The sequence below is a fragment of the Budorcas taxicolor genome, chromosome 14 (assembly GCF_023091745.1).
Source record: "Budorcas taxicolor isolate Tak-1 chromosome 14, Takin1.1, whole genome shotgun sequence".
Taxonomy (NCBI): Eukaryota; Metazoa; Chordata; class Mammalia; order Artiodactyla; family Bovidae; genus Budorcas; species Budorcas taxicolor.
In genome coordinates, this window is record NC_068923.1 from 90,807,334 (window position 1) to 90,834,404 (window position 27,071).

Genomic DNA, 27,071 nt, shown 5'->3' on the forward strand with positions numbered 1-27,071 from the left:
CCCTGGAATTAGGAGTAGAATAAGATAAACAAATGACAGCCCTCAGAAAAATAAGAGCCAGGAGAGACTAAAATGGAATGAGAAATGAAGACCAATGTTTGGGACTAGAGGATTTATAATACTTTGTATTTAACAACAATGAAGAAACTGAGCTGTCTTCACTAAGGGCCAAGATTACTCAAAATGCTTTATAAACACTGGCTGCTTTATGCATCATGATGCCTCTGAAGCAGATCTTATTTTGCGGAGGAGGAAACTGACACCCAGGGATGCTAACTGTCTTGCCCAAGGTCACAGAGCTGAAGAGGGGTGGAGCCTGGATTTGAATTTCGGCATCTGACTCCGAAGTTCTTGTGGGCACGTCTTGCATGGGGTGCTGCCCGGCGCCAGTCTATTTGTTCTGTTGGCTTCGCTTTATTTGTACGTGTGCCTTCTGGCGCCAGCATGTTCCCTCTATACATTCAGTGCTCTGCTGAGAAACCTTGTCTGATTTCAGCTGTCTCCACATGATGGATATTCATAAACTTATGTCTGCAGCACCATGCTATTTGTTGATGCACGGCTGTATCCACCCACTACATATCCCCAACTGTAGACACCTTTAACTTCACATGTTTCAAGCGAAATTCGTCTGCTTCTCTCCCTTTGCTCCTTTTTACCCCTAACTCAGTGTCATAACCGACCACCCAGATATTCAGACTAGAAAGGCTGGACTCTTTCTCCTTAACTCCTTTCTAGCAACACTCACTTTGAGTAGATTCTCCTAGTTCTGCTGCTTTTATTTCCAAAAGTCCTCTTCGTTCTGTTTTTCCTTGTCAGTTATTATCACAGTTCTAGTGATCATCAGCTTTCACGTGGGCTAATAAAATAATGTCCTCAGTGACCCCCCCATTTTTCTGTATTTCTTTGGAATAGCTGTATCTACTGGCGAAACTGTCTCTTTACAATACAAGTGCTATCATGTAATTCCTTTCATTGCAAATATCTGAGTGCTTCTGGGAGCTATTCCTTTATAAGGCACCATAGGGTGGTTAGGAGTGCTTCATAACTGTTCCCATAGCCCCCTGTAACACTTACTCATGATGTATTACAAACTGTAGGTGTATTTTCCAAGCTCCTCATTAAGACTGTCTTAGTAAATGATTTGGTCAAATGAATTTTCTATGCCTGGCTCCTTGACCCTTACTTCCATTATTTGCCTACAGAATAAAGTCCCAATTCTTTAGTATAACTAAAGTTCATTCACAGTCTGGTTCTAGGATGCCTCCCCAGCCTTTGTCTGCTACCACTTCAGATTCTGTATTCCAGCCATGCTGAGCCAACAGCACTGCTGGGTGGCATCTTCTTCCTCAAATCCATGTGTTTTGGCATTTACTGGGTTTTTGCAGAAATGACTTCAACTACCTTGGTTCTTGAGGTAGGATTACAAGGATTGGCTCTTGGAGGAGAATTATAAAACTAGTAATCTTTTATGAAACTAAAGAGACATAAATATGATCCATCACTATATTTATATGATCTTGTAGTTAAAATTTTGAAGCAACAGCAATTCTTCACTACTATTTAATCTATCTGCTTTAGCAATGATAACCCACACCTGACCGACATTTCAGATGGATGAACCAAAGGATGCAATTTGCATAATCAGACTGCCAGACTCTGGTCCTGACGCCACCACCTTCTGATTGTGTGATCTTGAAAAAGTAAGGTGCTTTTCTTTGTGCCTCAATGATCTCTTCTGCAAAATGGAGGTAATACTAAATCTAACTCTTAATGGATGTTGAGATAATTAGATAAATAACTAAATACAGCACTTACAGGGAGCCCAGGTTTGGGAATAAACTGTTGTAGCAGTTATATATGTTGGGCTATGTTGGTGGGATATGCTGGAGGCAATAGATGAAAATGCAGGCCTGGAACTCATCTGAGGAAACAGATTTAAGAGTCATGTCATCAACACAGAGTTAGTATGTGACATCATAGGAGATAATGAGGGTCCCCAGAGGGAGTGTGTAGAATGGGTAAAAAGGGTTCGGGGAGAATGTTTGGGATCACTAGCAGGCTTCCAGAGGTCAATGCAGAGTTCAGAAGAGGGCAGGAGAACTGTGGCCACTGGCCCTCATCTGTAACTGGCATGACACCCAACACAGAGCTGATGGCCCACCACGTGGGCTGAGGGAGCAAATCTGTTCCTGGGCCTCTCATCAGCCTTCAGTCAGTTCTGTGGGACGGGAGTAAATTCAAAAAGGGAAGGCTTCTCTCTTGAGGTAGCCCACATGTGCTAAGCTAAGAAAGGAGGAGAAATGGAGGAGGGTTTCATTCTTAAATATAGATCAGAGTCTTTATAGGTCAAAGCTAGTACTAAAATCTAGTGACATTCGACATATAATTTTTAATGAATGAATGAAGTACTCTATTAAAGGGATGAAAGGCTATTATTTCATTGCATACTTTTTTTTTCTTAAAAAAAGACTGATCTTCCTCTACATTTCAAATAGTGTTTTAAAGACAAACATGGGTGCAAAGGTTTTGTGCAGAGAATGGTGTGCTGGATTCCTCTCTGTCCCATCATTCTCTCCACAAGCCCAGGGAGAGAGTAATAATGATCACCAGAGGCACAGCTAATGATGTGCCAGAACCTACGCTGGGCTCTCTGACACATTTAACTTTGACAAGAGCAGATGAGAAAATTGAAGTACAGAAATGTTAACTAACTTGCTCAGACTCACACAGAAATTTTACAGAGGCTGAATTCAATTGCAGGCCTGTCTCTCATGTCTGTATTTGAGCCTCTGCTCCATCCTCTGAGACATGGGAGAGGACACAGTACATGCTCTGCTGGCTAGACCGCTGGTCTCTCTGGCCCTACACGGGACACAGAGCGGGCCAGGCCACTGCGAGTTAATACTTGTTAACCAACTGTGCCTCACTTATGGAATAATTTGATATGTTACTTTATAAATAGCTTAATTACCTTCTGAAGGATTGCAGGAATCTTACGTTGATACTTAAAACTTAGTCTACATTTCATCCCCCTTCATGGATCACAGACTGCTGGTGGTGAAGGGGCTTGCATAATTCAACGAAGCTATGAAGCTATGCGGCATGTCATGCAGGGCCACCCAAGAAGGCTGGGTCATAGTGAAGAGTTCTGACTGATCATGGTCCACTGGAGAAGGAAACGGCAACTCACTCCCGTATTCTTGCCACGAGAACCCCACGAACGTCCTTATGCTCTATAGTCGGAAGGTGTCTAAGATGCTTCTGGGGAAGAGTGGAGGGCAATTACTAATAGCTACAGAAACGATGGAGCAACTGGGCCAACGCAGAAACGATGCTCAGCTGTGGGTGAGGCTAGTGGTGAAAGTCAAGTCCAATTCTGTAAAGAACAATATTGCATAGGATCGTGGCCTGTCAGGCCTATGAATCAAGGTAAATTGGGCATGATCAAGCTGGAGATGGCAAGACTGAACTTTGACATCTCAGGAATCAGTGAACTAAAATGGACAGGAATGGGTGAATTTAATTCAGATGACCATTATATCTACTGCTGTGGGCAAGAATCCCTTAGAAGAAATGAAGTAGCCCTCACAGTCAACAAGAGTCTGAAATGCAGTAGTTGGGTGCAACCTCATAAAAGGCAGAATGATCTTGGTTCATTTCCAAGGCACATCATTCAACATCACAGAAATCCAAGTCTATACCCCAACGACTGATGCCAAAGAAGCTAAAGTTGACTGGTTCTATGAAGACCTACAAAACCTTCTAGAACCAACACCAAAAAAAGGTGTCCTTTTCCTCACAGGGGATTGAAATGCAAAAGTAGGAAGATTGGAGGTAGCTGGAGTAGCAGGCAAGTCTGGCCTTGGAGCACAAAATGAAGAAGGCCAAAGGTTACAGAGTTTTATCAAGAGAACATGCTGGTCATAGCAAATACCCTCTTCCAACAATGTAAGAGAAAAATCTACACATGGACATCACCAGATGATCAAGACTGAAATCAGATTGATTCTGTTCTTTGCAGTCAAAGATGAAGAAACTCTATACAGTCAGCAAAAACAAGATCTGGAGCTGTCTGTGGCTCAGGTAATGAGCTCTGTATTGAAAAATTCAGGCTTAAACTGAAGAAAGTAGGGAAAACCACTAGACCATTCAGATATGACCTAAAGCAAACCTATTATGATTATACAGTGGAGGTAATGAATGGATTCAAGGGATTAGATATGGTAGACAGACCACCTGAAGAACTATGGATGGAAGCTCATAACACTGTGTGGGAGGCAGTGACCAAAACCATTCCAAAGAAAAAGAAATGCAAGAAGGCAGAGTAGTTGTCTGAGAAGGCCTTACAAAGAGCTGAGGAAAGGAAACAAGTGAAAAGCAAGGGTGAAGGGGAAAGATATACCCAACTGAATGCAGAATTCCAAGGAATGCCAAGGAGAGATAGGAAAGCTTTCTTACATGGATAATACAAAGAAATAGAGGAAACCAATAGAATGGGAAAGACTAAAGAGCTCTTCAAGAAAATTGGAGATATCAAGGAACATTTCATGCAAAGATGGGCACAATAAAGCACAGAAATGCTAAAAGTCTTAACAGAAGCAGAAGAGATTAGGAAGAGGTGACAGGAATACGCAGAAGAATTGTATAACAAAGGTCTTAATGCTCCAGGAACCATGATGGCATGGCCATTCGCCTAAAGCTAGACATCCTGGAGTGTGAAATCAAGTGGCCCTTAGGAAGCACAGAAAACCACAATGTTGTGGTCACTCACGTAGAGCCAGATATCCTGGAGTGTGAAGTCAAGTGGGTCTTAGGAAGCATTACTACGAACAAAGCCAGTAGAAGTGATGGAATTCCAGCTGAGCTGTTTAAAACCCTGAAAGATGATGCTGTGAAAGTGTTGCACTCAATATGTCAGCAAATTTGGAAAACTCAGCAGTGGGCAGAGGACTGGAAAAGGTCAGTTTTCATTCCAATCCCAAAGAGCGACAAAGCCAAAGAATGTTTAAACTGCCATACAATTGCACTCATTTCACATATTAGCAAGGTAACTGAGCAAAATCCTTCAAGTAAGGCTTCGATAGTATATGAACCGAGAACTTCCAGGTGTACAAACTGGGTTTCAAAGAGGCAGAGGAACCAGAGGTCAGATTGCCAACATCTTTAGATCATGGAGACAGCAAGAGAATTTCAGAAAAAACATCTACTTCTGCTTCGTTGACTACACTAAAGCCTTTGACTGTGTGGATCACAACAGACTGTGGAAGAGAGACAGGAGAACCAAACCATCTGACTTGTCTCCTGAGAGACATGTATGCAGGTCCAGAAGCAACAGAACTGGGCATGGAAAAGGCTGTATACTGGCTCCTTGCTTATTTTACTTCTCTGCAGAGTGTATCATGCAAAATGCCAGGCTGGATCAATCACAAGTCGGAATCAAGAGTGCTGGGAGAAATATCAACAACCTCAGATATACAGATGATACCACTCTAATGGCAGAAAGTAAAGAGGAACTGAAAAGCCTCTTCATGAAGGTGAAAGAGATATGATAATGACATTCGGTCCCATCACTTCATGGCAAATAGAAGGGGAAAAAGTGGAAGCAGTTAAAGATTTTATTTTCTTGGGCTCCAAAATCACTGCAGACAGTGACTGCAGTGACTGCAGCCATGAAATTAAAAGATGCTTGCCCCTTGGAAGGAAAGCAATGAGAAACCCAGTTGGCATATTAAAAAACAAAAACATACTGTGGACAGAGGTCCATCTAACAAGGCTATGGTTTTTCCAGTAGTCATGTATAAATGTGAGACTTGGACCAAATAGAAGGCTGAGCAGCAAAAAATTGATGCTTTCAAATTGCACTGTTTGAGAAGACTCTTGAGAGTCCCTTGGACCACAAGGATATCAAACCAGTCAATCCTAAAGGAAATCAACTTTCAATATTCATCCGAGGGACTGATGCTGAAGCTGAAGCTCCAAAACTTCGGCCACTTAATGAGAAAAGTCAAAAGACCTGATGATAGGAAAGTGTGAAGGCAAGAGGAGAAGTGGATGCCAGAGGAGGAGACGGTTAGATAGCATCAGTGAATCAATGGACATGAATCTGAGCAAACTCTGGAGTTAGAGGAGGAGCCTGATGTGTTGCAGTCCGTGGGGTGGGAAAGATTCAGACACAACTTAGCGACTGAATGACACTTACAGCTACATTTCGTTAGTCGTTTATAATCTAAACACATCCACATGACATTTTCATCATTCTAAGGTCCTCTTGCTTATCCTCCAGCCAGAATCCTGGAGTGGGTAGCCTTTCCCTTCTCCAGGGGATCTTCCCAACCCAAGGATTGAACCCACGTTTCCCGCATTGCGGGTGGATTCTCTACCAGCTGAGCCACCAGGGAAGCCCAAGAATGGTGGGGTGGGTAGCCTGTCTCTTTTCCAGTGGATCTTCCTGACCCAGGAACTGAACCGGGGTCTCCTGCATTGCAGACGGATTCTTTACCAACTGAGCTATCAAATTCACCTCAAAGCTGTAGCGAGCCAGGCTCCTCCAATCCTCTGGTGGAATTTGCCTACAATGGATTCCTTTTCTCTGGGAGTTTAAAAACAAAACAGAAAGCTTTCCTTCTTATTTGCTGTGATACTTTTTTCAAGGGCTTTCACACCCAGTTGAAATCTCTGCTTAGGGCTCTCAGGCTCCTTGGAACATTCTATTCACAGTCACCACCATCTGTGTGGCAACCCCGGGGACAAGTTGATGGATGGCTGTGGTGTCAACCAAGAATCTCAGGGGCAGCTTTGACAGTCACAGTGATGACTTTTGCCACCTTGGAAATTGAGTCTGCAGGGCTCATCTCCCTTGGACAGGCATAATATGCTTTCCTAGCTGTACTGAGAGGCTTGAGCCACGGCAAGAGGGATGGAGGTAAAGAATGGAGAGGAATCTCCTGGTAAGAAAGGTCATCAACCATTGGCAGGTTCCCCTGGGAGACTTGAAGTGCTTTCTCCAACAGTCCTACAGTGTTTAGCAAATTGTCCAAACACTGCTCTGCTCTGATTCCAGAATCAACCTCGTCACTCCTCACATTGCAGGGGAAGGCACACAACTCTGGATGTTTCTAGTGAAATAAGAAAAATTATTTTCTGAGAAGGGAGACCTTCAAACTCCCTTATTTTCGCATTGGAAGATTTGCTCCTTTCGGTTTCAACCCTACGTAGTGAAGGAAAGTTAAATTCAAGAAAACCTAGCAAGTGGTTGCTCAGCTGCCCTTTCCATTGCGTTATTTAGTTACTCACTAATAGCTGTTAAATCCTGCAGAGAAACTGTGCGACTGCCCAGATCACAGACAGGAAGGCAGGTGATCAGTCACAGAGCCACCCAGCTTGCCATCTCGATCCTCAGTCCCGCGCTTTGCAGAATTCTAACCTCATTATCTTTCTTCCTCTATTTTAAGTGAACCTATCAGAGCCAACATACTTCTGTGCGGTCTTCTGATCGCCAGCCATAATGAGTTGTTCAGAGTGTGAATGGTGCTAACTGACATAATCCATGGGTTTGCAGGGCTGCCCCACTCGGCCCAGATGCGTGTCCACGTTTGTCCTCACAAGCCTCTCCTGCCCACACACAGCCCCTCTGCCTTCCTCCAGTACCCACTGCTCACCTGTGGCCCACATTCTCACACCCACATTGGTCCCAGGTGCAACCTCACCCCTCTTCTCCGCTCTCTCTTCGTAAAACGCGTGAGGCTCCTTCAGCCTAAGCTCCAGCTAATGTCTGATCCAGGCTTGGAGACAGCTCATGTTTACTTGTGCGGCTTAACTCAGCCCCTGCCTCTCCCAGTGACACACTTGTCTGGCTGATAGTCTCCTGGCTGAGTTCTCATCTTGGAAACCTCGGGTTCTTTCAGACACAGTTCCTCAACCCGCTGGTTAAAAAAAAAAAAATCTGGCTCTTAATATCAGACTTTAATGAACTTCGTGGTCACAACTGGCACGCATCTGTGCCATGTGGTCACAACTGTGATGCGATGTCTACCTGGGCTACTCAGTATCACCTCTTCCCGGACTGTGCTGAAAATTCCACCCGGCTGGTGAGGCTGTGTTTCAGGGCGAGGATCCGTGCTAGAGTACCTCTAACTCTACCGCTGTGGCTGTCTCACAAGAGCACGGCTTTATGCTTCTAGGGTCCAGCCCCTCCTGGGTTGCTCCCTCTGCAGGATCTGACCATGACCCCAGGCCTGATGGATACAGTTTTGTTAAAGATTCCAACGCTCCCCAGAATGCTGAGTCCACTGGTGAGTTATTAGTTAACACGACTTTTGGAGAGCACTGACCCAGTTGACTACTTCTTCCTGAAAATATTTTCTTCTCTGGGTTTCATACCACTTAGCATAACCACCTCCTTAGTTGTTTCTTTCAAGTCTCCTTTGCTTGTTCTTGACTTCAAATATTAGTGTGTTTTAGAGCCAGGTCCTTGGAATTCTTCTCTTGCCCGTCTTTAATTGCACTTTTGGTGTTTGTTTCCATCCAGCCTCACAGCTTTGAGTACCATCTGCATACTGACAACTCACAGATGTGGACACCCAGTCCAGCCCTCTATCTGAACTCCAGATGGGATACTGAACTACTTACTTGACATCCTCAGTTGGATGTCTGAAAGATACCTCAACTTTAGTATGTCTAAAAGCTGCGCTCCTAATCTCTACCACCCACCTTGGCATTCGCTGACCTCTGCTCTGAGTATTTCGTACCTCTTTTAATGGCAACTTCACGTGTTCGGACGCTCAGTCCAAAAGTCTTGAAAACATCTATAGTAGATAGTCTGGCCGTCATCACTTCCTTCCATCTGCCCATCAAGAGGTGAAATCTATACCCTTCAACTTGTATCTGGACGAGCTTTGTGACTTGCTTCAGTGAACCGCATACTTGACAGACGTGACCGTGTGCAGCTTCCAACCTGGATTTTACAAGGCAGCATCTTCTTCCTTCTTGAACTCAGTCTCTAAGTGAAACTCTGATTACCTTGAGCCCACAGTGGTGTGATAAATTCTGAGCTCATCACTTGGAAAGACCGTGTAGAACAAGATGCTCAGCCACCCCAGCGGTTTGTTCTAGGCGGCTCCAGCTGAGATACCAGATATGTCAGTGAAGAAGCTTTCTTGGACTCCACACAGAGTAGAAGCACTCAACTGAACCCAACTTAGATTGCTGGGTATGACAAATAATACATTTTTTAAGCCAGTAAATTTTCCATAGCAGTGGATAATAATATCCTTGGCTCTGTACCTTCCCTAGCAGTCCACATTCAATCTGCCAGTAAGTCTCTTGGCTCTACTTTCAAAATATAACCCTAACAGAGCTACGGGTTTCATCCCAGATGCTGCCGTTTTATCTGAGTCTCCATAATCTCCTGCCTGTTTTCCCATGTTCCCCCCTGACCCTTCATAACCTATTCCCAGCACAAAGCTAAGATGACCCTTTAAAACCAAAGTCCTGTTATGGTACTACATTGCTTAAAACCTTCCAAAGACCTTCCATTTCTCTCAGAGTAAAAGCCAAATAATTGCAATGGTCTATACGGTTCTAAGGTCTTCCTTGACAGCTCAGTTGGTAAAGAATCCATCTGCAATGCAGGAGACCTTGGTTCAATTCCTGGGTCAGAAAGATCCCCTGGAGAAGGGATAGGCTACCCACTCCAGTATTCTTGGGCTTCCCTTGTGCCTCAGATTAAAGAATCCGCCTGCAATGCTGGAGACCTGGGTTTAATCCCCGGGTTGGGAAGATCCCCTGGAGAAGGGATAGGCTACCCACTCCAGTATTCTTGGGCTTCCCTTGTGCCTCAGATTAAAGAATCCGCCTGCAATGCTGGAGACCTGGGTTTAATCCCCGGGTTGGGAAGCTCCCGTGGAGAAGGGAAAGGCTCCCCACTCCAGGATTCTGGTTGGAGAATCCCACGGTCTGTATAGTCCAAGGGGTTGCAAAGAGTCGGACACGACTGAGCAGCTTTCACTTCACTTTCATAAGGCTTTACATGACTTGGTGCTCCCATTAAATCTCTACCATTTGCTTGGAGAAAATCTGCCTCCTTGCTTTCTCTCAAACACATGGACATGCTTCTGCTTTAGTGCCTTCGTGCTGCTAATCCCTCTGCCCAGGATGCTTTTCTTCCAGGTAAATCCTCACCTGCTCATCACCTCCTTCAAGTCTTTGCTCAAATGTTACCTTCTCAGCTATGTCTTCATGGAAAACCTTATTTCACATCGCAACACTTCTCCCCTTCCTACTCCTTTATCCCTCTTTCCTTGCTTTGCATTTTCCTTCATATCTCCTACCTTCTAACTTATGGTTAATTTAATTGTTTAGTTTTGTTTATCATCACTTACGTCATGCTGGAAGGCAAGGACAGGGACAAGAAGCCTAATAAGTTAACAGCTGGTGCTCTCAATTCCCAGAACCAAGTTCAGCCAGTGCATAATAATGATTTCATGAATGATTGTATCAGTGAATCTGTGTTTTCTTCTCCTCCACTAGATCCGTTAAGAGTTTCTAATATGGGCTGAATTTGGTCAATCCCTGAGCTAGCCGTGTTTACAGAGGCTTAGAGATAAGTCGTTCTTCCAGGTTGGAGTCTGTGTGAGCCATTTAAAATTGCTGGGATCAGAGATCCTTCTCAAGGTCTCCATCATTCTGCCGTATACTCTTGAGACTGACCCCCATGTAAAATTCCTATTTTGTCCTTTATCTCTAACCTCCACTCCTCTGTCTCTATCAGTTTGAGTTGTCTCTAGCATTTGGTTTCTCTTTTGGCTCCTAATAGGTTCTAGCTCCTAACAGGTTTCTCTTTTGGCTCCTAATAGGTTCTAGCTCCTAACAGGTTTCTCTTTTGGCTCCTAATAGGTTTGGCTTTATTAACTATGCCAAAGCCTTTGACTGTGTGGATCACAACTGTGGAAAATTCTGAAAGAGATGGGAATACCAGACCACCTGACCTGCCTCTTGAGAAACATATATGTAGGTCAGGAAGCAACAGTTAGAACTGGACATGGAACAATAGACTGGTTCCAAACAGGAAAGGGAGTACGTCAAGGCTGTATATTGTCACCCTGCTTATTTAACTTCTATGCAGAGTACATCATGAGAAACACTGGGCTGGAAGAAGCACAGCTGGAATCGAGATTGCTGGGAGAAATATCAATAACCTCAGATATGCAGATGACACCACCCTTATGGCAGAAAGTGAAGAGGAACTGAAAAGCCTCTTGATGAAAGTGAAAGTGGAGAGTGAAAAAGTTGGCTTAAAGTTCAACATTCAGAAAACTATTTGGTCCTATCACTTCATGGGAAATAGATGGGAAATCAGTGGAAACAGTGTCAGACTTTATTTTTTTGGGCTCCAAAATCACTGCAGATGGTGATTGCAGCCATGAAATTAAAAGACACTTACTCCTTGGAAGGAAAGTTATGACCAACCTAGATAGCATATTAAAAAGCAGAGAGGCTACTCAAGGCTATGGTTTTTCCAGTGGTCATGTATGGATGTGAGAGTTGGACTGTGAAGAAAGCTGAGCACCAAAGAATTGATGTTTTTGAACTGTGGTGTTGGAGAAGACTCTTGAGAGTCCCTTGGACTGCAAAGAGATCCAACCAGTCCATCCTAAAGGAGATCAGTCCTGGATGTTCATTGGAAGGACTGATGCTGAGGCTGAAACTCCAATACTTTGGCCACCTCATGAGAAGAGTTGACTCATTGGAAAAAACCCTGATGCTAGGAGGGATTGGGGGCAGGAGGGGAAGGTGACAACAGAGGATGAGATGGCTGGATGGCATCACCACCTCGATGCACATGAGTTTGGGTGAACTCCGGGAGTTGGTGATGGACAGGGAGGCCTGGCTTGCTGTGATTCATGGGGTTGCAAAGAGTCGGACACAACTGAGCGACTGATCTGATCTGATCTGAGGTTCCAGCGGTGCCATCTCAAGATCCCTCATGGAGACTGGGCCGCCCTGCCGCTTTCTCATCCCTTTTTGGTCAGTATCCCAGGACTGGGGCTTTATTCTGGCACAGGATTTATGGTTAGTGCTCACAGCTTGGCTACTGGAAGAAACTCTCTCTGGCCAGGCTGAGGATAGAATGTCTGTCTGACAACTGCCTGCCCACATTTTTCTCATCTATACACAAAGCCATTCTTTCTTGTGTTTTATTTCTTCAGCATTATACTTAAAAAATAATATACCTGGTTTGTCAGTTAAAAATGAATGCCTGGTATTACTTATTTCTCTCATACTACCTTTATGGGTTTTTTCATGCCACATTTCAACTTTTTTTTATGCTTAATTTCGTTCTTATTTTAAAATATTGGTTGTGTGATATTTCTTTTCTCAACCCTCTAAACGTGAGCTGTGCTATATTGAGCTTAGGTAATAAGGAGTGAAACAAATGAGAAAAACAGAGTCTTCATCAAATTAAGAAATTAGAAATTCAAATTCAACTTAAGTTTCTCTAGAAATGCCTTCACGCTGATGTTGTGGGTAGGTGTAGTAAGGTACCTCTAACAGTTGCTAGGCAATCCAACTCAAAATGCTGTTTTACACACGATCATCCATATTTTCCTTCTGCTTCCTTTTCAAAAATAGCTGTTGGTTGGTGTATTATTTTCCTAAAAGGATATCTAACACGTTGACCCTCTCCAGACTCATTATGACTGGCTGTCCTGCAGTGATAGGTTTTCTCTGTGCAGAGTTGGGAACACAGAACCTCTGCCCTCTCTCTCTGCCATGGAGCGCACGCTGTGCCCTGAGGCTGTCACCTGTCCTTTATTCGGAACTACTCGTTTGCTCTTTGCAGCTCGCTGCACTGTGCCCTTTCAAAGCAGCAGCGAGCGCGGCGGGGGCAAAGTGGCTGAGATACAGCGTTAAATGCAACGGGACGGTTAGTGTCAGACGGTCACCCTTTGCCTCCTTACTGGCTCACTAATTTGTAGTCAGAACTGCCCTCCCCGTGCGTCCCTGGTTAGCGATTTTACTGCATCACTTGAAGGGCTCATAAATTTTGACTTTTTTGTTTTTGAAGATTGGATGACTTCAGCTGCATCCCTGCCTGCACGCCGCTACTCCTCTCTGCACTCTGAGCTCCTGACCCTGCGCTTAGCCCCGGCAGGGACCCCTTCTCCACGTGGGGCTGCTGGCCTGAGCAGCATTTGTTAGACAAATGTTAATGAAGTTGCCCTTTTAGAAAATTAACTTTTCTAATCACCACAGTGACTGCGAGTCTCGCTTTAAAGATGAAGGGCCATATCTGTTGAACTGGTTTCACACAGCACTGTGTACAAAGAGTCCTCATGCTTACTTGCTTGTGTGCTTCTGTGCTTATCATCCACCGCTGGTAAAATCTGCTTTTAAAATCTCTCTCTCTTTGGTTATAAAATTCTCATTAAAGAGATTTGCATCAGGTATTAAAGTTGCAATAAAAATACGATCCATATTCTCACTGTCCAAAGACAATTACAGCTAATATTTTGATCTCTATTTTTTCTCTTCATATATTTGTTTCATTTGTAAGCAATTTTGTTTTCCTGTGTCTATCATCCATACTGTTTATATAATCAGATGCTATCATGTATGCTGTCCAGATAATTTTTTTTAATTCAACTCTTTAGTCTTTTCCATTGATGCTTACCTTGTGAGCACTCTATCTGGTGGATGTGTGATATACATTACTGGATAATACTTGGGTTGAATCAGATTATTCAGTATAATAAATAAAACCACAAAGAACATCTTGGGAATAATTTCACTTTTTTACATTTTCAGATGTTTGGGATTATTCACTTAGACATACTTCTGGAAATGGATTTACTAAATCAAAAGATATGAATATTTTAAGATACTGGGTAGAGTATGAAGGCATAAAAGCATAAACCTGCTAATGAAGAACCTGCCTATGCCTTACTCTACTCTCTGACCTAGAAAGTAAACAGCAAGCTCCCAGAATGTTACAAATGGGAATAAGTTAAGAAATCAGTACTGATAGTGAGTACACTCCATCTTGTGACCCAGCCAGGGCACTGTCTTTTGGAAGAAAAAATCCAGAAGCAAGTTCCACTCCGGCAGAGGGCACCTCGCTGATGACTGCTGGTGCCCTAACTCTCGATATCTCATCACGCAAAGCATGAAAAACGTAGAGTGAGACACGGAGAATATGTCACGCAAAGGCGATAGCACCTGAGTTCTGTTTTCAGGAGGCTTTTTTCCACAGAAAACCTTGTTTTTTGCAAATGAAAGAAAACAACTATTTCATGACACGCGGGAGATTCTAAAGCCCAGGAAAACCGTCAGCGGGAGGAAAAGAGTTGTGTGTCTTCCTCACACCGGCCAATTACGAGGATGGGGTGCCATTTCGGCCCCTTCCCTCCCATGCTAGGTCCGTCACTGCTTTCCCCGTTTCTCCCAGTTCCAGCAGAGGAGCGTTAAGTCGCAGGTCAGGAGGCCCCGGTGTGAAGATCATAAACATCCAGGCGCGGTCGTTTTTCTTTCCGTGTCTGGGGCTGGGCAGCCCACTCTCGCTTTCACCTCCTCCCATCAGGCAGCTGTGGGAATGATTTGAACCTGTGCTGGTCTACAGATCTAGCCGTCTTGGGACATCACTCTTTTTGAGTTTCATGCGGTCGTCACAGGATAGTAAACTGCTTTAGGAGAAGCAGAAAGGAAGACTGTGTGGCTTGTTGCACTGCCGTTTATCCTTGATTTTTGTGGAGAGACTTCAGGAGAAAACTCCCATTAGTTTAAAAATAGTGTGTGTGTTGCATAACTATTACTGAGAGTTGTAACTGCTATGCTGTTTAGATGATTTCATGTGCAATAGTAATCCTCTCAGAAGAGAGAGTTAGGGGAAAAAAGTCAATTTCTTGTCACAGATTGGAGGACTCTCTTTAATAGATGATTAATAGGTTATCATGCATTCCTTTTGGCTTGACTGCTAGGAATCTCATAGCTAAGTCTGATGCCCACTTTTAATATCTTATTATTGTATACATTTTCTAAGTATAATTTTCCTGATCCTATCCACCCCTCCCCCTCAACACTCCCAACTTCTACCTCGTTCTTGGCTTTTACTTCTTAAAACTGATTGTATGATTTTTGCTTCCTTTGATTTTATCATAAGTTGCCTCAAATCAAGCGAATGCAACCATAGTCTTTCAAAAAGTTTTAAAGATGAATTTTCTGCATCAAGGAACTGTACTATTCAGCCTCTCTGTACCAGTACCATGTTTTTCTCTATAAGCAAGAATTTATTCATGGATATTTATGCATTAAGAACATAACAGAAGACTGCAAATAGGTCATCCTTTAACCTAGCAGAGACTGCCTGCAGCAGAACTATTTTAATGGGTATTGTGTCAGCATTTCTTTAAACATTTTACATTAAAAAGTTTATAAATTATATTCACTTCATGTTGAAATATGAGCTATATACTATAAGTAAGCATAATCATTTATTTTTAAGTCTCCTCTTTAGGCAGTTAAAGGAAATGTTAACCTGTTTAGTTAACTGTGAATTTTAGCAACATTATCATGGCTCACAGCTCATTTTAAATAGCTTCTTAAAATACTTTGTTATAGAACTTTAAAAAAAATGATCATAATAATGAGAATAGCTAAGATATGGAGAATATCTATCAGAGGTCCAGGCTCTTTAAACACATATTATCTTTCAGAAAACTTTTCCTCTTCCTTTATGAAGCTGAAAATACTAAAGAATAAGAGCTTCGCTTTGAATTACTGGTGATTTTAGTTTAGTTGAATTACTGGTGATTATGCTCTGCCAGTTTTAGGATGCAGGCCACCTAAAACTCTCTTCATCAAACATGTGCACAATTTTGAAGCAACCACAAAGTAAGTGTTTGGAACCTATTCCGGCTCAAAAGCATTTTATGTTTGCTTGGGAAGTGTGAATTAAAGAGAAGTCACCCTCAGTTACCCGATATATGGATGTTCAGCTTTGAGTTTTAGAAGTAGACACTGTGTGGTGCGTATTTTCTCTCGTGGATATTGGCAACTGCACTTTGCCATGATAGTAAGTTGGTTGCCCAGGGAAAATTGGATTAGAAGCAAGAAAAAAAGAAAGAGAGAGTGATTTGAGAGATAATGACTTCTACACAGCCCTGGCGACAACTTGCTTTCAAACTGAAGCTTGTAGGCATATCAAGGCTGGGCCTGTATCCATTTCAGGACAGGATTCTTACCCCCTTAGTACAGGGGGTAAGAATACATTTCCCTGTTCTCCGTACAGTCCATTTAAAAGCCCCAGAGCCCATTTCTGAGTGGGTTCGCCGGACTGGGCAGGTGAAATAGACACCTTTACCAGTGTAAAAGTGGGCATTGATGCTGGAAGGACTGAGCTTCTGAAAGTGAGTGTGGATTATCCTTGACCTTATACAAGAAGATGTAAAACAAATGATCAATAGCTAACTGGTAAACATCTTTTTAGTACACAGAGCAAATCAATACAGTGGAGATACCCAGACTGCTTTTGCTTCATATTGATTTTTGGTGTTTAGCATTAGCTGAAATTAGCTTCTATTGCTTTCATTTCTATTGTTCAGGTTCTGCGGGACATTGTGGATCCCCCGAGGGTCCCTTTTTGCTGTGATGTGCCAGAGTCACCGTGAGGAATGGCAGTAGAGCTCAGTAGGTCAAGTGGGAAGCAAATCACCAGAGATATTCTGCTGCAGAGTCACCTTACTCGGCCCACACTTTGAAAGTTTTTTGATCATTGGTTTTCCTTTAATGTAACCTGCATTCGTGACTTTCACCTCTAATTTTGGTGATCTTAAGATGGTAATACTATAGGTTCCTCTGTGACCATCTTAAGGAGTCTTGAAGGCACTAGAAATGGCAGTCTCGATTTCCACGGTCATGTCTGTGGGGTGGGAAGGTTGGTATGAAAAACAAGTTTATAATAGCAACAAAGCCATATTTAGGAATGATCCTTAGTAATATCCATGTGATGAGTGGAATGACATTTGATGCCTCACGTGTTTTACTGAGCTGTGCTCCTTGTGACCCAGAGAGCTTCCTCTGGGTGTTAAAACCTGTGCTCTTCAGCTTTGATAAATAATATCTTTGTTCTCTAGTTGTCAGCTTTACTCACATCAGAGAGGAAAGGTCTGTCTCCTTTACAAGCAGAAGCAAAACCATCATACAGTTATTCTCATTTAGCAATTGTTCAGCACTAATTGGAACTTGGCATGCTGGGAAACTCACTTCCTGGGGGAGAGTGATTATTTCAGAGCACCTTGGATACTTTGTAATGTGCATAGCACATGTGAAGCAGCAATTTATGAAAAGTGACAACATTCTTCCTAGAGAATGGATTTGCTATTCATCATTAGGACTAATATTTATGGAGTGTTCGCAAATGATTAATTACATTTCATTTACAAATAGCCTCATTTTAATTATAAGTGTTATTTTAATGAATTGTCTGTCTATGCATTCATGGGCAAGACTGAAATAATTTTATTTTTTACTTCTTTTCCCCAACCCCAGACCTGAACTTGGAGAAGGAAATGGCAACCGACTCCAGTATTCTTGCCTGGAGAATCTCAGGGACAGAGGAGCGTGGTAGGCTGCCGTCTGTGGAGTTGCACAGAGTCAGACATGCCCGACGTGACTTAGCAGCAGCAGCAGCAGCAGCAGCCCTGAACTTTCTGCTGCTCATCATGCCTTTCTTATTGCTTTAGTAGAATCAAGTGATCACCCCCCACACCCCTCAGCTGCCTAAGCTAGAAACCTGGGACATATCTGTAGCTCACACTCATCCTCACACCCCATTTCCAGTCACTCCTCATTTTCAATGGCTCCTTGTTGCTGGCAGAATAAGAGCCGGATTCCTCTGTCTGATCAGCAGTCATAGAGGGATGACTGAGCCACCACGGCATGGTGATCCAAGAGGTATATCCCCGTTCTTGGCATGAGATGCGTCTTCATCTCTGTGACTGTCCCCACGTGTTCTCCGCCTGGCGTGCCTGTCCTCGAGTTCTTTGTCTGCGGAGTGAGCGCCTGCTTTTTCAGAAGTTGGCCTAATTGTCAACCAGGCTTTTCACTTCCTATCCACCAGGCGGAACGTATAATTCTCTCATGTATTTCCTCGTAGAACTGTATGTGTCCTTCATGTATGCTCCTTACGTATGGGGATATCTAACTTATATATATGATATAGGTATACTGAAGCCTTACTATGCTTTTTAAGAATAGTATCTCCGTGTTCCGTGATAATCTAGCACAAGTGATATGCTTAGTGAAGCTTGGCTAAGCTGAGAATCCTGTTAGAAGGAACAAATCAAAGCAATGCCTCCATGAATATTCCATTGTAAATACTACTTTGTGGTTGATGACACAGATAAAATGGACAGAAGCGAAGAAAAAAAAATCTAATGGCAGATCACTGACATCCCCAGTAGAGGAAATAGACATAGAGATATAGTAGTTTAGGGCACAAAGATCAATCAGCGGTTACTCATAACCATGAAGATGGTTTCCTTTTATTTCATTATGCCCTCTACTTGCCCTGAGGGCTTTGCATTTTCTGGATCATTTGTCCAGAAGGGCAGCTACCTCAGTGCCTAGACCATAGTAGACACAGAATGAATAGGTCTTGCATGAAAGAATGAATGAACAAATGTAATCATTCTAGCTCTTTCATTTTACAGATAAGGAAAGAGACCCGAAGATGCAAAGAGTAGCAAAGGAGAAACCACCCTTTTTCAAGCTGCTACTATATTCCCTCCAATGAACTAAGTGTTTTCATCTCAATTATTCCATTTTATATTATCAAGAAAAATGATACAGCTATTACGTTAGGTAAAGAACTTGAAAGGCAACACCTGTGCCCAGTGAGAACACAAGTCAGTGGCAACTCTTGTTCTCATGCTAAGTAGAGTGTATAGGCTTTCCTCTGTCACCTGCTGGCAAGATATTCATGGACAGAAACATAACTGAGTATTGGTTTTGGTGGGCAGAAATCTCTGTGCTTCAGAATTTGCATTGTTTATATGGTAGTAGGTAAGTAAACACAGGAAGTTGTGATCAAGTGGCAAGATCTTTAGACCTGAAGGCTGAAAACCAGAGTTCAATTCCTAATCTTGTTACCTTTCTTTGGGAAAATCCTTTATTGTCTTGGAAAATTTGTTTTCTCATCTATGAAGCAAGGCACATAATACCAACTTGGTCGTGTTCTGCGGTGAACCGATGAATAATGACTGTGAAATCACAGTTGGTCTACATAAAGTAAGGTATTATTATTATTAAGCTTATGTAAGAATGAGGGCATGTGAATAAAAGGGATTTCTGAACTGCATGTTCACAGTCTTTCGTTCCCTCTGTTCTCGTTTTTCTTGCAATTTTAGAACGTCTCAGCCTTCTTTTATGTAAACAGATGAAACTAGGATAAATAAGCATTTCCCCTCTAATGTTTTGTATACAAAATATCAGATGTAAATAAACTTCTGCTTCTAAGTCTTCTGAATTCACAATTCAACATAACTTAGAGAAATAACAGTTAAAAAGACATTTGTTTCTTGTCATAAGCTTCTATTCTCAAAAGAAAACCGAAACTATCCAAGAACAGGGAAAATGCGAAATTAACATCGTTTCACAGACAGTGGAAGTTCTTTGATGAGAAAAAAGCCATTGGCAACTTTTTCTGATAATAATTGAAATTATGACATTTCAAAAATTCTGCATTAGCTGCAATTCTATGCATACATTTTAAAATCTATCTGATTACAAATTATTTGCACTTCTCGGTTTCTTAAATATTGTCCTTTACCTCTAACAGGGTACAGAAAGCATCATTTGGCATTTGTTGATGACTTCATCTCTGAGTTTTCATATCAATACTGCTTTATGACCAATTACCAACATTTGATAAGTCCTGTAGCTTTCTCTTTTTGTATAAAAATGTTTATTAAATTAAATAAAAGGACACAGCCAAAATGAAAAAGCAATTATGATATATTTTCAGTGTGTCTTTTCAAATTGCTAATGGTCATACCTTAGAGAATCCTGGGGCATTAGACGTGAAAAGGACCTTAGAACTCATCTAGTTCTGACCCTTTTACTTTGTAGTCCAAGAAAGGAAGCTGTGAGTGGCTGAAAAGGAGATAGGCTAATTTTCAGAGAAGAAAGGCAAGAACACAGCTCCAAGCTATCTTTTGAGGGCTCTTCATGCTATAGTATATCAGAATATAATCAATTTTGATATGCATAACTCAATTCTCTTTTATTCAAATGATATCAGGAAAAAGGGGCCTCGCTCACCACTTACATTAGTTCTTTGGATGTGGACCCTGACAGAATGAAGATATGTATCTGGGACAGGGCCAGATAAATTGCATGATAAGCGATCTCAACAGCGTGGAACAATTGGCTAAGTCTAACAAAAGGGGATTTAACAGAGATGCAGCGTCAGCACTTAGATTACAAAAAGCAACGGCTAAAGCACGTGAAGCGGGACACACAGCGTAGCAGCAGAGCATTTTTTTTTTCCCCAAAAGTGGCTGTTTTTAAAGAATCAAAGTTTCCATGAGTTTAATCTTGACATCTTCTCCAAATCAGCTGAATTTTACTTAACCAAACAGAAGTCTATATAGAACGTACAGTTTAGTCTAAGTGTGTTCTACTCCATCCATCTGAAATTGAGACCATAAGCAATGACACTAAATCGGGGCATGTAGAGGAGAAAGACCGGAATGTTAAACTGACTCAGATTCAAGTATATTAGCAAAGATTAAAGGAATTAGTTAATATCTCTCTAGAAAAGAGAAGGATTTTGCTTGTTTTTTTCGAGGAAATAGAGGTGAAAGAAACACATACTTTGTAGCAAAGAGGCTGCATGATCTGTTGTAAAGAAGTCAGGGCATGGCATCAGAAAGCATGAGCTTGATTGTTGGTGCCATCATTTACCGACTTCATGGACATGAGTTTGGGCAAGCTCCGGGAGTTGGTGATGGACAGGGAGGCCTGGCGTGCTGCAGTCCATGGGGTTGCAAAGAGTTACACATGACTGAGTGACTGAACTGAACCGAACCATTATTTACCAGTAGCGTGACCTAGGGAAGATTTCTAAGAAATGACATATCAGGTTCTTGATCTGCAAGATGAGAGTAGCAACATCTACATTGCAGAATTGCTGTGAAAATTAAATAATATATGTAAAATATGTGCAGTACATGACATGCACTGGTCAGCAAATATTAACCTTCTACCACTTGTTAGGTAGAGTCATGAGAGATTTTTATTAGGTTTTATTAGAGGAATATCTTATAGATATTAGGCATGAAAAGGACCTTAGAACTCATCTAGTTCTGACCCTTTTACTTTATAGTCCTAATAACAGCTGTGAGTGGCTGAAAAGAAGATAGGCTAATTTTCAGAGAACAAAGGCAAGGACACAGCTCCAGCCTATCTTTTGAGGGCTCTTAAGGGTTGCTTAAGTGAAAATGAAAAGGTTAGGCCAGATCTCTACCAATGTTCCTTGATATAGATATACCACCAACATTTTGCTGTACTTTATGCCAATAAGGATTTTTCTTCAGAATATTTGACTCTTTATAGGTTATATTCTCTTTTAAAACTGTAAGAATTTTTACTACTACGAATCATAAAATAAACCATTTTGGCATTCCTACCTTGAGAATCCCAGGAACAGCATGAAAGGCAAAGAGATATGGCATTGAAAGATGAACTCCCCAGATCCATAGGTGCCCAATATGCTGCTGGAGAAGAGTGTAGAAATAGCTCAAGAAGGAATGAAGAGGCTGAGTCAAACCAGAAAAGACATCCAGTTGTGGATATATCTGGTGGTGAAAGTAAAATCTGATGGTGTAAAGAGCAATACTGCATAGAAACCTGGAATGTTAGGTCCACGAATCAAGGTAAATTGGAAGAGATCAAACGAGAGATGGCAAGAGTGAACACTGACATCTTAGGAATCAATGAACTAAAAAGGACAAGAAAGGGCAAATTTAATTCAGATGACCATTATATCTACTATTGTGGGCAAAAACCCCTTAGGAGAAATGGAGTAGCCCTCAGTGTCAGCAAGAGAGTCTGAAATGCAGTACTTGGGTGCAGTCTCAAAAATGACAGAATGAACTCTGTTTGTTTCCGAAGAAAACCATTCAACATGACAGTAATTCAAGTCTATGCCCCAACCACTAATGCCAAATAAGCTGAAGTTGAATGGTTCTATGAAGACCTACAAGACCTTCTAGAAATAACACCAAAAAAAAAAAAAAAAAAAAAAAAGATGTCCTTTTCATCATAGGGAACTAGAATGCAAAAGTAGGAAGGTAAGAGATACCTGGAGTAACAGGCCAGTTTGGCCTTGGAGTACAGAATGAAGCAACAAAGGCTACCACAGTTTTGCCAAGAGGACACACTGGTCATAGCAAACACCTACTTCCAACAACACGACACACGACTCTAGACATGGACGTCACCAGATGGTCAACACCGAAATCAGATTGATTATTTCCTTTGCAGCTGAAGATGGAGAAGTTCTATACAGCCAGCAAAAACAAGACCACGAGCTGACTGTAGGTAAGATCATGAATTCCTTATTGCAAAATTCTGACTTAAATTGAGAAAGTAGGGAAAACCACTAGACCATTCAGGTAGGACCTAAATCAAATCCTTTACGATTATATAGTGGAAGTGACAAATAGATTCAAGAGATTAGATCTGAAAGAGTGCTTGAACGATGCATGGATGTTCATAACATTATACAGGAAGCAGTGATCCAAACCGTCTCCAAGAAACAGAAATGCAAAAAGGCAAAATGGTTGTATGAGGAGGCCTTACAAACAGCTGAGAAAAGAAGAGACGTGAAAAGTGAAGGAGAAAAGGAGAGATATACCCATCTGAATGCAGAGTTGCAAAGAATAGCAAGGAGAGATAAGAAAGCCTTCCTAAGTGAATAATGCGAAGAAATGGAGGAAAAAGACAGAATGGGAAAGACTAGAGATCTTTTCAAGAAAATGAGAGATACCAAGGGAACATTTGATGCAAAGATGGGCTCAATAAAGGACAGAAATGGTATGGATCTAACAGAAGCAGAAGATATTAAGAAGAGGTGGCAAGAATACAGAGAAGAACTGTACAAAAAAGATCTTCATGACCCCGATAATCACGATGATAGTATGATCACTCACCTAGAGCCAGACATCCTGGAATGTGAAGACAAGTGGGCCTTAGGAAGCATTACTATGAACAAAGATAGTGGAGGTGACGGAATTCCAGCTGAGGTATTTCAAATACGAATAGATGATGCTGTTAATACGTCACATTCATCATGTCATCAAATTGGGAAAACTCAGCAGTGGCCACAGGACTAGAAAAGGTCAGTTTTCATTCCAGTCTCAAAGAAGGACAATGCCAAAGAATGTTTAAACTACCACACAATTGCACTCATGTCGCATGCTAGTGAGGTAATGCTCAAAATCCTCCAAGCTAGGCTTTGACAGTACGCGAACTGAGAACTTCCAGATGTACAAATTATATTCAGAAAAGGCAGAGGAATCAGAGATCAAATTGCCACCATTTGTTGGATCATAGAAAAAGCAAGAGAATTTCAGGAAAGCACATACTTCTGCTTCATTGTCTCTGCCAAAGCCCCTTTGACTGTGTGGATCACAACAAACCGGAAAATTCTTCAAGAAATGGGTATACACACCACCTGACCTGCCTCCTGAGAAATCTGTGTGCAGTTCAAGAAGAAACAGTTAGAAGTGGACATGGGACAACAGATTTCCAAACTGGGAAAGGAGTACATTAAGGCTGTATATTGTCACCCTGCTTATTTAACTTATACACAGAGTACATCATGTGAAATGATGGGCTGGATGAAGCACAAGCTGGAATCAAGATTCTCAGGAGAAATATCAATAACCTTATGGCAGAAAGTGAAGAGGAACTAAGGAGCTTCTTGATGAAGGTGAAAGAGGAGAGTGAAAAAGCTGGCTTAAAATCCAACATTCAAAAAGCTAAGATCATGGCGTCCAGTCCCATCACTTCATAGCAAAGAGATGGGGAAAAAAAAAAAAACAATGACAGACTTTATTTCCTTGGTCTCCAGAATCACTGCAGAGGGTGACTGCAGCCATGAAATTAAAAGATGCTTACTCCTAGGGAGGAAAGCTATGACAAACTTAGCATATTAAAAAGCAGAGACATCACTTTGCCAACCAAGGTCCATCTAGTTAAAGCTATGGTTTTTCCAGTAGTCATGTACCCACGGTGAACCATAAAGAAGTCTGAGCACCGAAGAATTGCTGCTTTTGAACTGTGGTGTTGGAGAAGACTCTTGAGAGTCCCTTGGACTGCAAGGAGATCCAACCAGTCCATCCTAAAGGAGATCAGTCCTGACTATTCATTGAAAGGACTGATGCTGAAGCTGAAACTCCAATACTTTGGCCACCTGATGCGAAGAACTGACTCATTGGAAAAGACCCTCATGCTGGAAAAGATTTAAGGTGGGAAGAGAAGAGGACAACAGAGGATGAGATGTTTGGATGGCATCACAAGAATTTCAGAAAACTCTGGGAGATAGTGAAAGACAGGCAAGCCTGGTGTGCTGCAGCCCACGGGGTTCCGATGAGTGGGACATGACGGACTGACTGAACAACAGAATCAGAAGACAGAGCTTGCTTACTCACCTGTAAAGCGCAGAAATGGGCCTCTTATTTCCAGGCTTTGGTCTGTACGGTTTCGGTTCTCCTGCCATATTGATATCTGAAAACATAAAATAGCACTGATTAAGAAAGTATTAAACCATTTGTGAAAATGAATTGTGAAGTTGCATTATTATTATTATTATTATTTTGTCTATGAAGTGTTATATGACATTCATTTATTCACAAGTGTTTTGAGCACCCACTCTAGGCCAGGCTCTGTTTGAGATATCTCATGTACCAAATCTATTAGATCCATGCCCTTGTGGGACTTGTCTCCTATGCAGAGGGAGGGCATAGATAGTTAACCACCAACATAACAAATAGGAAAACGATGTAACATATTAGCAGGTGCAAAGTACAACGAAAAAGCAAATATTGGACAAGGTAGAGGGATCAGGAATGCTCACTAAAGCTGGAAAGGAAAAGAGGGAGAATGATTGGAAAGCAAGTATACTCCCATAAAAATTAATTTAAATAAAAGAAAGAGGCAGAATGAGATATCCTACTGATTTGCAGTTTTGCCTGGAATGTCTCTGTATAGACATTTTCATAGAATGAAGCTTTGTTCATGAGAGGAATTGTTGCATCCCCTTTGGTAATATCTTCTCCACGTAAGCAGAGAAGAAGTGTTAGAAGGGTGGAATTATAGAGCATACAAGGTCTACTGAGGGAACAGCAAGATGCATTCGGTAACTGGCATGTTCAATTACAGAGTTCTGGAGTGATCTGAAGGAAAAGACAGCATGTTGCTCACTTTCAAGAACTAAAACTATAGCAGAGTCTCGAAGATAAGACAAGAAGATGCCTAAATTAAGTACATGACAAGAGAGCATTTGCATCAGTTATCAACCTTAATATTTTTAAAAAACGTGTAAAACTGTTATGAAGTTGGGTGATAAAGGTTTGGGAAGTGATATAAACTATTATATTTAATAAAGTTAACATTTCCAGAGGATGATAAGAAAATCTAAAGGAAGTGAAATTTAAGAAAAGCTTTGAAAGAAGTGAGGGGCATTATTTTGACAGAAAAGAAAGGCAAAGTTCTATTTCTCATAAGTGAAAATCAAAAGTGTTAGTTGCTCAGGTTGTGTCTGACTCTGCAACCCCATGAACTGTAGCCCGCCAGGCTCCTCCGTCCATGGGATTCTCCAGGCAAGAATACTGGAGTGGGTTGCCATTCCCTTCTCCAGGGATCTCCCTGACCCAGGGATCAAACTCAGGTCTCCTGCCTTGCAGGCAGATTCTTTACTGTCTGAGCCAAATACAGGGGGCTACATATACTGTCTGGGGATGGATGGACCACCCATCATTAAAAGCAACCAAAATGTCTAGATGGAAAATAATGGCGCTCTTTTAAAGTAGCTTACACTGGTGTATACATGATTTACAATGCTGTGCTAGTTTCTGCTGTAGAACGAAATGAAACGGTTACGCGTAGACCTCTGTCCACTGCCTGTTTAGGCTGTATTCCCATATAGGCCGTTACAGAGTGTTCAGCGGAGTTCCCTGTTCTGTACAGTAGGTCCTTGTTGTTACTGATTTTATATATAGTAGGGTGTAGATGTCAATCCCAGTCTCTCAATTTGCCTGCCCCTCTTCTCCCTCGGTACCCACAAATTTGCTTTCTACACATCTGTGATGCTATTTCTGTTTTGTGAATAGGTTCATTTGTACACATTTTTTAGATTCCACATATAAATGATTTCATATGATATTCATCTTTCTCTGTCTGACTTACTTCACTCAGTATGACAATCTCCAATTCTAATCATGTTGCTTCAAATGGCATAATGTTATCTCTTTTAAAAAACGCATTGGGCTAACATCAAAGTCAGGCATTCACAGAAGCCTACATCTGAGTGGACATGGCAAGCCAATGGAGACGGAACACCGAGCCCGGCTTGGTCCTGAAGACGCCTACTGAAACCAGAACTTCAGCTTTTATTCTCATATCCTTGGGAATCTGAGGGGACAGGAGGCAGGGCCCACACTGAAGGATAGGAAATGCATGCCCATCCAATTCAACAGCCATACATGGGGTAAACCTTAACTAGGAAGAGAAGCAAGCCTCTTCCACCTGCCAGAGAACATCAATATATAATCCTCAGTAAACACCATACTTGATAGTGGGACACTTCAGTCGTGTCTGACTCTGTGTGACCCCATAGACAGCAGCCCACCAGGCTCCCCCGTGCCTGGGATTCTCCAGGCAAGAACACTGGAGTGGGTTGTCATTTCCTTCTCCAATGCATGAAAGTGAAAAGTGAAAGTGAAGTCGCTCAGTCATATCCGACTCTTGGCGACCCGGTGGACTGCAGCCCACCAGGCTCCTCCGTC

The 27,071-nt window shown here is 42.0% G+C and overlaps 1 protein-coding gene across 1 annotated transcript in view; it reads right to left on the reverse strand.

The window, feature by feature from the left end:
* RALYL (RALY RNA binding protein like) overlaps nt 1–27,071 on the reverse strand; it is a 422,766-nt gene that overhangs the window by 103,563 nt on the left and 292,132 nt on the right. Inside the window, 1 exon segment of the mRNA XM_052651717.1 lies at nt 24,717–24,792. Within this exon segment, the coding sequence (XP_052507677.1) occupies nt 24,717–24,792 (76 nt within the window).